We start from the raw sequence: 12,928 nt of genomic DNA on the forward strand, positions 1-12,928 counted from the left end.
CAGGATTAATAGAAAATGAGTTAAACATTTTTAGTGTGGGTGAGGATTTCATAATCTGAAGCAAGGATAATTACAGGCCTGTGCAAAAATTTACAGATGTGAGATGGAGGTGCTCAGCTGTGCCCAGTTTGGCAGATGTCAGCAATCTTACATAACCCACCTTACATAAATGCAATACATAAAGTCAGTATTGTTCCTATTATAAGTCTTGAGACTAACTCATTAGGAGGGCCAGTTGATTAATGCAGCAGCAATGGTGTTTCTGCATCCTGCATTAATCAAATTAGAGGTGACATCTTTCAGAACATTTAAGATCAGCCTGGCCAGGCATTACAAAATAGGCTGATGAAAGCCTTTTAATGTAACTGGTACAGAACTACTGGAACTGTTACGTATGAATTCTTTGTTTATGAATATCATGCTGTGCATATTCTCAAACTTTTTGCTTAGAACAAATAGAAATCTATACTTGTTCATTAAACACCTATCAAAAAAGTAATATTGACTAGTTGTATATGCTAAAAGTAAATTCAGATATCAAAAGCTGAATTTATATAAAAATAATTTTTTTTAGCCCTATTTATAGTGAGGACTTTTTGAATGTTTAAAACTTACCCCTGGCTTTACATAAATCTGTGGAGCTCTGCTTTTAGGCATATCTCAAAATCTGTGTGTTGACTTGTGGTCCCTTTTCAAAACCTTATTGACAAGTTTAATGCAGGTCATCATGGAGAAGTGCTCATGAACACGATATTGTGGCCTTCAAACAGAAACAGATAGTTTTTGTTTTTTTGAGGAACTGAATCCACTACCTGTGTTGCAGTGCTGTGACATTTATTAAAGCAAAGAAAGGAAAAACAGTGTAGCTCTGGTGATTTCTGGGCATTAAACATGCTGACACTGTAGAGAAATATCTGCAACTATATCACATTTACATCAATACAGCACACTGCAAATTGGTGAGTTTTTCCCCCTTCTTCTTGGACTACAAGAATCAGTGTGGCATATCATTTAGGATTCTCTCGTTCTGATTATGAAAGTCTTATGTGATGCTTCTTGCTAGATATTTTAAAACCAATTTAATTTTGGTTTATGCTTATATACACACACACTTCTGTTCAAAGACTGGGGGTTGGTAAGATTTTTAAAAAAAAATAACTTACTCAACAAGGATGCATTAAATTGAATAAAAGTGACCGTAAAGACACGTTACAAACTATTTCTATTTAAAATAAATGCTGTTCTTTTGAACTTTCAATTCAAAGAATGAAAAGAAAATATTATGTTTTCAACATTGACAATAATAAAGGTTTCTTAAGCATAAAATCAGCATATCAGAATGATTTCTGAAGGATCATGTGACACTGAAGACTGGAGGAATTGTTGCTGAAATTAAATAAGATAAAGATTTAAAATACATGAAAACAGAAAACAGTTACTTTAAATTGTAGTAATATTAGGCCTGGTGCTGGGCGATATACCGGTTCAAACGGTAAACCAGGTGTGCAAACAGTATTAATTTTGTGCTTAAGCAAAAAAATGGTGCATTCAAGTCCTCCTGGGAAGTTCGTATTACGTGAGTTGGGGTCAAGGTGCGTTCAAGTCCCTTTAGTCAGATGGTGATTTAACTTTTCTACATAAAATTAAACTTTTTAACTCTACATCTACAAAGAATGTAAATTGTGTTTTTGTTTTTTCTGTTTTTATTCCATTTATGATGTTGATGTAAACTGAATCGTTAATTATACAATATTTTATATATGTTACTTATATAGCCTTATTGTACGTGTCAAAAAATTAAACTAATTTACCTTCAATACACAGTTGCTGCATAGCCATAGTTTTTGGCTGCATTGCATCCAACATGTTTTCGCCCCCAACTCGGAAACTTAAGGGGTTAGTTCACACAAAAATGAAAATTAGCCCATGAATTACTCACACTCAAGTCATCCTAGGTGTGTATGACTTTCTTCTTTCAGACGAATCCAGTCGGAGTTATATTAAAAATTGTCTTTGATCTTTCAAGCTGTTTAATGTCACTCAGCGGATGTTGCATGCATCAGTCCAAAAGAAGTTTAATAAAAAATGCCCATCCATAAAAATAAAAAAAAGTGTCTCATATGGCTCCGGGGGGTGAACAAAGGCCTCCTGTAGCGAATCAATGCATATTTGTAAGAAAAATATCCATATTCAAAATGTAATAATGACTTTAATGTAGCTTGTGCCAACAGTTGTACATGGAAGCACCTCCGGGCTGATGAGGTCAGCTTTGCGCATGCGCTGCTCAGAAGTGACGAACACGGAAGCGCAGTGGAGAGATCAAAACAAAACAACGGTCACTAATTAGAAGTACAAAATGAGGATTTGTAAAGAAGAATGTCGGAGGATTTTGATATAAGCCAAGAGGAGACTGGTTTTCCTTTGCTAAAATAATGAAACTTTGCTATCTTTGCAACAAATGCTGGTTTTTTACAAGACTCACAGGCGCATGCACAAAGCTGACCTCATACGTAATGCTCCTGGAACTGCTTCTGTGTACAACTGTTGGCGTTTGTTACATTAAAGTGATTATTACGTTATTACATCCTAGGTGTATATGACTTTCTTCTTTCAGATGAATCCAGTCAAAGTTATATTAAAAATTGTCTTTGGTCTTTCAAGCTCTATCGTTGCAGTCAGAGGGTGTTGCATCACTTCAGTCCAAAGGACGTGAAACGAAAAGCGCCATTCCATAAAAAAAAGTGTCTCACATGGCTCTGGGGTGAACAAAGTCCTCCTTTGGCGAATCCATGCGTTTTTGTAAGAAAAATATCCATATTCAAAACGTAATAATCACTTCAATCTAGCTTGCGCCAACAGTTGTACACAGAAGCCGTTCCTGGAGCATGACGTATGGGGTCGGCGTTGCGCATGCGCCTGTGAGTCTCGTGAAAGCCAATGTTTGTTTATAGGATCAAAAGAAGCAAAATTTCCTTACCTTATCAAAGGAAAACCAGTCTCCTCTTGGCTTATATTGAAATCCTCCGACATTCTTTAAAGCATTCATTTAAAAAGCAGTGGCTCTGCAACTGTTTCATGCATTCAAATTCATATAAAGGCAGTCAGGGGAAAAAAAACGTGATAAACCATAAAACCGCCAGAATCCTAAAAAAAACAGTGAAACAGATTTTTAGGTTAAACCGCCCAGCACTAACTGATATTTTAATTCTAATATAATTACAATATTGATGTGACAATATTACTGACTTTGGATCAAATAAATGTAGCCTTGCTGAGCATGAGACTTCTGTCAAAAAAAAAAAAAAAAAAAACATTTACAGTTTTTGAATGGCAGTGTATGTTTATTCGGCGGGTGAGTATGCATCTAGTGGTTCTTTGTAGTATTATATGGTAGTCTAGTGGTTTCTGCAACCACGGTGGCAACTGGATTTCATAGTTTTGTTGACAAATTAAAAATAACCCATTTCACATTATAAAAAGAACTCACATTGTGCACCATTTTCTTTTTCTGTTTAATAATTGGATCTTTCAACAAAGAGGAATTATTCCCTGATTACGGGGAACATTCACATCAACCACAATCACTATTGCACACTAGTGTTAAAACAAATGATCAAGCCCTTAAAATTATTTTAAAATAAAAAGCACAATAAAAGACCAAACATTATTCCAAGTTACCTGAAAACATCTGGAGCATATCGTATAGGATTTATAGACTACTTTGAGGCTTTTTGGTAATATCTGGATCCCAAATGCATTATTGTACAGTATGTTTTCACTGTTAGAAAAGAGCAGTGTCAACATACTACTTTTTTACATATCTCCTTTTGTGTTCCACAGAAGAAACAACATGAGGGTGAGTACATGACAATTTTCACTTCCAGAAAGTCAAAGCAAATGATATTGCAACCAACTGCTTAAACATAAACCAGCCTGCATCATAAAATGCAGAGAAAAAGAAACCTGAATTCTATATTCAAACAAACCCTACTGCTCATCCCTTACCTGGTGACTAACCTTTATCTTAACCAAAACCATTTGAAATTCTAATCTGCCCTCATACCAACATATACTCGATGCAGTCCATGAATCACAGCATCTCCACTCACAGATCTGATGTGCCCTTGTCAAATTCAAATATGTACTGCATGTCAAGAAGACAGAAGATGGGAGTCTAGTGTAAGAGGAAGAGGCTGGGAAGTCATGGCCTAATGGTTAGAGAGTCGGACTCCCAATCGAAGGGTTGTGAGTTCGAGTCATGGCCTACTCCAATCGAACTCGGGCCGGCAGGAATTGTGGGTGGGGGGAGTGCATGTACAGTGACAAGGCATCGAATTCTAATGACTACCGCAGCTTAAAATGGCTGCCCACTGCTCCGGGTGTGTGTTCTGTTTGTGTGTTCACTGCTCTGTGTGTGTGCAGGATGGGTTAAATGCAGAGCGATGGGTCTACTGAATCTCACTTCTTCACACTTCACATACTGAACAACAGAATTCTAATGACTACACCCCTGGAACAAAATCCAAAAACACTAACACCCTTTTCTTTTTCACAATAAATGTCATAGACTCTCATACGGCTGTTTGTATCTGACGGTGCTCCCGATATCCAGCAGCACAAGCCCTCTGAAATTTAGCCAGACGTTCTAAGTCATTATCTTTTGGTCCTGTCCTCCCCCATCCCCCATCCAACCTGCTCATGCTCTCCCTCTGTGATCTACCCATGTGACCATAGCCAGCTGTTCATTGGCTGGCACCACGAAGGCATCTGTCCAATCGGTACGGTTCGCTCATATAAACATAAGCAAAGCAGCATTCTTATGATTCAGAACAGTGTCTTTCTTTCAGTGAGATGTCAATGGGAAATACTACACTGGGTTCTACTACTTTGTTTGTCCTCGTTCTCATACCCACAAGAAGAGGGGATCTTCTACTTTTGAGGGAACTATTCTGGCTGTAGGAGCATCTGCTGTTGCCTGTGTTACCTCGCTCTCTCCCCATTGACACTGTGACCAGCTAACAGTGTTTATGGTTCAATCCTTTTCTATATACACATGCAGTTTCAGCACTGACACACTGAACATGGCTTTGACATGTAAGTACAGAAAGCCTTTAAATGAGCGTATTTAATCTTAACTGACTGAACTGAGAATCACAGGAGTACTTGAAGAACTGAATGACTGGGTGATGTTTTGTTATTGTTTTGTTACTGCCAACACTGCATGATCATAGCAGATTAGGATGGAGTTGGTTAGCAGATCTATTTAAAATAATATTAATTTTAAATTACTGTACAGTCCATTTTTGTAACACATCACAGGACAAGGATAGCATTTCTATTCAAAACCCTAAAATTATATCTGCTTTTGTGTCTGTGTTTTGGAATATAAACACAATTTCTGATTATTACTCATATAATATTAATAATAATTATTTCTCATTATTACTCTTAAGGACTCCCTGCTTTTTAGTGAAGGGGGTCTATTTATAGCTCATGTCTTCAATAGTCTTTTGCTTTGCTTGTCACTGCGAGGGTGTGAATTATTGCTCATTGCTTGATAATATTATAGGCTCCATTATCATTTTATTTATACTGGTGACTAATAGCACTGTTATATGTAAATATTTTTACCATTTAGAGGACTCATCTGTTTGTCTGGACAGGCTGTATAATGAAACTAATCTGAAGCATGGTGCAAATATATATATATATATATATATATATATATATATATATATATATATATATATATATATATATATATATAAAAAAAAAATTACTTATTTATTCATAAAAAAAAAAATATAATAAAATTTGATATTGTACAATTAATAATTGCCTTACTTGATCCTTCCAATCAAATAATTGCACGATCTTGCAATAAAAACATGAGTAAGTTGAGACGTCTCAAGTAACTTCCTGAAGGAATCCTTAGACGTTGCCAAATATTAATTTATTGACTAGTAAAAAGCACACAAAATTAATAATTATGATTATGATACAATTAATGTATTCTTGTATTAATCAGTTTAGTTAATTTTGGTAATAATAACAATATTGTTGGTATATTAAAACTTCAATGTTCTTAGTCACTTTTTATTCTACTTGGTCTTGTTTTATTATGTGCCTAATATTCCCCTTTCTGTAGCCTTTTTTTCAGATACTGGTTGAGTCATGAAAATGTATTTCCAGGGTGCAATAATAATGCATAAGTACACACTTAAGTGTCAATTACATTAAAAAGAACACATTGTCTCCTACACTACAAAGAATAAAACTCACTTTTCATTTAAAAAAAAAGGCATGATGGTCAAAGCTAAAACCCTGAATGAATTTTTTGACCACTATGAATTTACTTATTGATAAAGAAAAACTCAAACCGAGTAGAAATTGTGACGATTTACACAGACAGAAACAGATGCTGTAAAATGATGGAAATATTTCGTACAGTACAATAAGACAAAACACATGGCAACCGAGCAACTAACCATAACCAATGTGTCCTCTATACAGACATTAGCTGGCCCAGTGTCAGCATGTTTCTCCCCAGGCTCTGACTGTGTCACAGCACTGTTGGAGATTAGACTGACAGGGCCTTAATCCCATAGAGCTCCTCACTTCCCCCTGCCAGACCCGTACCCAACGGTCACACGAACGCATGCAAGGTCTGAGATAAAGAAAAACTCCATTAAGCCACACAGATAAAGTTCTACATAACAGAAGACTGAATAAACTGCAGTGTAGCCAACAGCAAATGATGTTAAATCACAAAACACTCTTCAACAGAGTGAACTAGAATGACAGCTGGTGAAGCCTCCAGGTATTCAAGCCAATAAAAATTCAGGTTATGAATAAAGCAAAAAGATGTGTTAATTTGATTATTTAAAGAGCTATGTCTCCACCTCTTTAGGCAGAGAAAAAACTGAAAAGGTATGCCACAATGCAGTTTAACACAGTGGACAGTGCCAGGCCTCACAGGCCCATGCTAAAGTCAGAGATGTTGAGCCAGGATGACCCCAAATCACGCCCAATGCTGTAAGTACATCCTCTTACAGTCTAGAAACCACAATCAGACCTCATAAAGCAATACACCGCTTAACTAGAGAGAAGCTTTAAGGGCTCCATCCATGCAGTTTGCTGTGAAAATAAAAGTTTGATGGTTTAAAATGTGAAAATAAAGAGATTAAGGCAAGCATAAATATTATTGTAGTTTTAATTAACTACTCATTATTTTACAATAATATTATTGCTGTTATTTTTTATTTTTTAATAATAATTTTCAGAATTAAGAAGAGTCTACATGAGATAAAAAGTCACAAAAATATGTATTACTATTATTATTTAATAGCCATATTGATAAATGCACTAAATTGTGCAGCTCTTACATTTCTCCTCCAAATTATGCAGCACTATGTATAGCGTGAGCCCTAAGTATAGAGTCTAAATAAATAAATAACTGTAAGTGTGACTTCTTTCCTCACAATTTTTCCTCAGTTTTTCGCACAATTCTAAGAATAAAAGTCAGAATTGGGGGATATAGACTCGCAATTGCAAGAAAAAGTCAAGAATATGAGAACAATTAGCTTTTCTATTATTTTTATTCTATGGCAGGAAAAAATCGAATTAAGTGTAAAGTGAACTCAATTCAGTGAAAAGGAAAATAGAATTCTGAGTTTGTCTCACAAATCTGATTTTTCCCCCCTCAGATTTGCAAGAAAAAGTCTGAATTGTGAGATATAAACTTGGAATTGTGAAGAAAAGTCATGAGTATACATTTTTCAAAATGATGTGCACGAATAAATCATTCACAAACACTGCAATATTCCATACAATACAAACTGGCCCTTTTGATCTCATGGTGACTTTAAAATTGTCTCTCAAAATCTTGCTTTCTTCTTTCATTCTACTGCATCTTATGTTTTTAAAAGAAAGAGTGCATTATTGATGGAAAAACAAGCCACTGGTTTGTTGCTGGTTCAAGGTAATGTGTCTGATTTCAATTTCTAAAGAGAACTCCGAGAGAAGCTCCAGCCAGAGGTGATCGAGCTGATTAAACAGCAGAGGTTGAACCGCCTGTGTGAGGGCACATGCTTTAGGAAGATCAGTGCTCGTCGCAGACAAGGTCAGTTACTCATTCAAAATCAGAATTCAATTACATGTGCACTGGTAAACTTATTTATGCATCATGGATGCAGTTACAATTTCAGAAAAGCCATTTGATGGGTCTGATCACAGTTGCATAGACATAATGTTTAGCTACCACTATCAAAAACATCACATCGAATTCATTGATACTGGCTATACATAAGTTGAAAGAAAGACACTGTATTAGAACTCTTCCTATGGCTTAATGTCTATTCATATTATACACATTTTCAATAATCTACTCAAATATAGGGCATCACAAGCTTATAGGTTCCCCTGAGTACCGTATCCTAATGCTTGGTCTGTTTGATACTGCATTATATTAAAGCACAACTTAAGGATATTAATATATTAAAAAGATAATCTCATTCTGTATATGGGACACACAACATCAGCCTATATACAAATGCTGCATTGTATCTCTCTCTCTCTCTCAAAAAAAAAAAAAAAAAAAAAAAAGAAGAGAAATCTATATTATTATTGTGACCTCTTTATTTCTAATCATGTTTATTTCAAAACCTATTGATATGAAATATTCATCAAGTATTCAGCATGAAAGGGCAGCCACAAGCACAGACTTAATGAGGCTTTTAATCAAAAGAGATTTTCTCGGGTCACTGCTGCTTTAATTAAAATCAGATGTTCATTTACAGTGCTGTTGACCTGCTAATGGAGAGGAAAAAAAACCTATAACACCTAATTGGAATGGATCATTATGAGGACAGTTAAAAGCAAGATGCAAGAAAACAGCCGGTACATAACATGCATATTCTTATCTGTATCCATCTCTCATCTCCTCTAGACAAGTTCTGGTATTGCCGTCTTTCACCAAACCACAAAGTGTTACACTATGGAGATATAGAGGAGTTCTCACAAGGACAAATATCACACGACTCTCTCCAGGAGAAAGGTGAGCAGCACACTTTTTGATTATAATGGACAACGTAAATGAAAATGACTGTTTTTAATCTATAATGGCTTATTAATCATATTGATTGTTGATGCCATACTGAGCCACAAGCTTGGACAAGGCTAGCACTAAACATGCGTATTTAAGATGCTCATAGTAAAGTAGAACATAATTTCTACTGTTCTAACTTTGCAAACTCTATATAACATTTTTTTTTTCTACTTCTAGTGACAGTAGCAGATATCAAAGCAGTAGTCACGGGTAAAGACTGCCCACACATAAGGGAGAAAGGAGCACTTAAGAATAAGGTAAGAATTCATTATTGCAACTAAGCTCACAAGACAGGACAGGACTGGACAGGACAGAACAGGACAAGGTGTAGAGTATCCAAACTCAGAGCACGCAAGGCAGGCTGATTTTACTGAAAAATGTTGCAGAGACAAGCTTCAACTCAAGATAATAACTAGTCAAAAACAACAACAACCACCTCTAGACAGAACAATGCAAGAGTACAGTGGCCTCAAACAGGTACATCAACAGTTGAAAGCAATTATTCCAGCGATTCCAATGAAGTCAAACTGACGCCATCTAGTGGTTAGGTACGGATAAAGGACTAATGGAGTAAATTTAAAGCTGTTCTTAACCTGCTTAAAGTGTTCTGTATGAATGTTCCCTAAACATCCATGTCAACCTGTCTTTCTGAACTTTCAAAAAAGAATTATATGTTTATAGTTACAGCTGAGTTATTGTTTATAGTCAAAGCAAACAGTAGGCAACAAGGTAATGATATGAGAATATCTTGTAGGTATCTTGACACACCTAGTCATTTACGACCAGAGCCGTAGATACGGCCAAAGAAATCATATTTTACCTGAATTGTTGAAGTTTTCAGTCTGCTTTATTGCAATAAAACATAACTTCTGAGTACACGGACCGCACGCAAAAACAAACAATCAACGTTGCCTGCATAGTCCGATTCACGAATAATTGACTCAAATGAACAGGTTCTTTTGAGTCAAAATCCTACAACCGAACTACTGTTGAATTCTCGCATAAATTGAGTCGTATGAATCGGTTCTTTTAATGAAAGGGTTTTGAATCTACATCAGTGCAAGTGCTTTATTTTCATGGATGTCTGCTGTCCTTTTTAAATTAAGCACGTTTTTGTCATTATCATTCATGTTAAAGATGCACATTTGCCGATAAATTTGTAACAAATGAAAGTATATTCTTCTCTTAAGACTTAGGCCTATTTTAAAAACTTGTTCAGTATCAGCACTTTATAGTTCTAAATTGAATTTGTTGGAAACTCAGCACTCCAGCTGGGTGACTTTTGGAGGAGGTTGTAGCGGGACAGAAGCCATCTGTTGTGCAAAGCCACATGTAGTAAAGTTCAACTGGGAGTTGTGGGAGAGGAAGTGAGGTCAGGTACTCTTTGTCTGCTTTTCAGGAGCTCCTGGAGCTGGCTTTTTCCATTCTTCATAACTCTGATGAATATCTGAACTTCATTGCTCCGGACAAGCATGAAGTGAGTAGGCTTATATCACAGCATGTACCAGGCCAGGAGCCTGTTTCATAAAACAACAAGTTTACCAAATAAACCAGGTTTATTTCAGTTTGTCTAACTTATTGTCAGTCAGTTGATTTGGTTCAAAATAAGTCAAGACTAACTGAAATAAGCCTGGCTTATTTGGTAAACTTGTTTTATGAAATAGGGCACAGGACAGTCATATAGAATTTATTTTGGTTTCATGGAAAGATAAACAACATTTGTTCTTCATCACCTCATCATGTGGACATCAAAGCCATTAAGAGTATTTATTTAATACTGTGATATCAGTTGTTTTATCACTCATGCACTGCTTGAATGCTTAATAATACTCCCTTACTATTTTTTTTTTATTCTCACTAGTACAACATTTGGACTGATGGCTTGAATGCTCTTTTGGGAAAAGAGATGACAAGTGAACTCACAAAATCAGATATGGACACTCTGGTTACTATGGAGCTGAAACTTCGCCTTTTGGACCTCGAAAACATTCAGATTCCTGACGTCCCTCCTCCTGTTCCCAAAGTGCCCAGCACTTACGACTTTGTTTACGACTTTAGTCAGCAGCACACTTGAGACTGGAATAAAGCCCTTACTCATGCTGATAATCAGCTGTAAGTAAGGAGTGCTCACTTTTTGTCTTTTTTTGCTATTCCTGTTTAGTGTTTTTCCTCTCCTATGGACAGAATCATAAATTTTCCTCTAGATTGTGACTATGATGTGATGCTTAGTTTTCTATGTCGTTGAAATGCCTCTCATAACTTTACTGTTCTACAAAGAAGAAAAATTCACACTAACATTTCTTTTCCGTCGTCGATTTTAATGAACACTGAACTTGGTATCATGCATAACATTTTGTGTAAGTAAAATGCAAATCAACAGAAAATACTGAGAATTGATTTGTTTCATAATCATGTAAAATAAAAATCAGAAGCTACCATAAGTCATGGACATATACACAGAACTCACAGGACTGTTTCAAATAAATGTGCTAATCATTGAACAGAAGGATGATTCCAGAGTAATCAACTTAACTAAATCACACTCAGCATTAAAGTGTCAGTTAATAAATTATTTACAATGTTCAAAAATATATTGTTCCTCATATAGAGACACACACATATACATAAGCTACAATTATCTGAATTTATAGTCATGCTTTAGTAGCAAGGGATTTGAACACAGACACCGTCCCACCTGTGGGACGCTTGGCGCCCTTTTTTTTTTGTTGTCCTTTTTCACTATATAATCTTTTAGCAATCATCATAAATTATATATCATTTGAAAGCTTAAAAGCCCAACATTCATCCTGTGAATATCATTTTGAAATTGGACATTGCGTTACCATGGAAATGGTACTTTAAAATCTTATGGCGGTTTCCTCCCCCTTAGTGGGTAGTGTCAAGTGTCATATTACAAAATGCATTACGGTCTTTTAGAATCAAAACTTTTTATAATCTTGGCAACAAACATATCATTGGAAAGGTCTGAGTCTCAGGATTCCATAATTGGAATTTTTGGAATTTGGAATTTCAAAATTGACAGAGAAATCTAGAGAAAAAAATCATTAAACAAAATTCAAAGGAGTTTTGATGGCACCCAGTGGCTGTTTGTGGTATGACGCCCTAAATAAAATATCACAGGAACCTCAATTTTTTTCATATCAACTGTATTTAGACACAAGGCTTTAATTTTATTCCAATTTTAGAGTAAAACCTGTTATGTAAAATATTTATAATAAATAAAATAAAATAAAATTAATATATCGAAAAAAATCCACATTACATTTAAAATTTCTGTAGCTTTTTGATACTTTAATTTTTTGAAAAGATTCCACTTTTGCCAAAATCTGTTAATTTTCTTCTTTAAAAAGAGACCAACCTTAGGTCTATATTCCAAAGTGTTCATAAATTACAACAATTTAAGTTTGGACAGTGCACTTTAATGCCTATTTTAAAAAATGGGGGGTGACAGTTAAAGGGTTAAGAAAAAGGCCTTTAACTTGCTTAGTTGGATGCCATTTCTCTTTCAAAACATGTGACAACTACACTGCCTTCCTTTTCTTCAATATATAGTTTGCATTCTAATATATTCAGAGTTGCACAAAATCTCACTCATTCATACTTACAAGGTACAATTTGGGCATTCTTGGTTTTAACAATCAAAAATGGCCAGCCTTTAAAAAAAAACATTGATGCTTCATTTATCACTAGGAACAACACAAACCTAAAGTACAACCCCCCTTTTTAATTTCTTATATCCTGTGTGAGGCAGAGACATCCAAAACACTTCAACACATAGTTGAAACACATTACAGTATTATC

General features: G+C 35.4%; 1 protein-coding gene across 4 annotated transcripts; it reads left to right on the forward strand.

Annotated features, from left to right (window-relative positions):
- The first annotated feature begins 820 nt into the window (after positions 1 to 820).
- si:dkey-56f14.7 (engulfment and cell motility protein 1) lies at positions 821 to 11,688 on the forward strand. Of its 4 annotated transcripts, XM_019090183.2 has the most exons (8): positions 821 to 959; positions 3,841 to 3,856; positions 6,911 to 7,035; positions 8,010 to 8,122; positions 8,948 to 9,055; positions 9,284 to 9,363; positions 10,506 to 10,583; positions 10,968 to 11,688. In XM_019090183.2, exons 2-8 carry the CDS (start codon positions 3,851 to 3,853, stop codon positions 11,178 to 11,180), a joined length of 723 nt encoding a protein of 240 aa, XP_018945728.1. In that variant the 5' UTR covers positions 821 to 959; positions 3,841 to 3,850; the 3' UTR covers positions 11,181 to 11,688. The 4 variants fall into 4 exon arrangements, with proteins under 4 accessions (XP_018945728.1, XP_018945734.1, XP_042596890.1 ...); XM_019090189.2 differs by lacking the exons at positions 821 to 959; positions 3,841 to 3,856 and adding an exon at positions 4,573 to 5,094; XM_042740955.1 differs by lacking the exons at positions 821 to 959; positions 3,841 to 3,856 and adding an exon at positions 5,123 to 5,249.
- Positions 11,689 to 12,928: the final 1,240 nt, after the last annotated feature.

Source organism: Cyprinus carpio, chromosome B16, assembly GCF_018340385.1.
Source record: "Cyprinus carpio isolate SPL01 chromosome B16, ASM1834038v1, whole genome shotgun sequence".
Lineage (NCBI taxonomy): Eukaryota > Metazoa > Chordata > Actinopteri > Cypriniformes > Cyprinidae > Cyprinus > Cyprinus carpio.

Bases quoted from the DNA above. Each gene is read 5' to 3' on its own strand.
- si:dkey-56f14.7 (XM_042740955.1), top strand. The intron at 8,123-8,947 runs GTCAGTTACTCA...CATCTCCTCTAG, and splicing joins CAGTGCTCGTCGCAGACAAG to ACAAGTTCTGGTATTGCCGT. The intron at 9,056-9,283 runs GTGAGCAGCACA...TTCTACTTCTAG, and splicing joins CGACTCTCTCCAGGAGAAAG to TGACAGTAGCAGATATCAAA.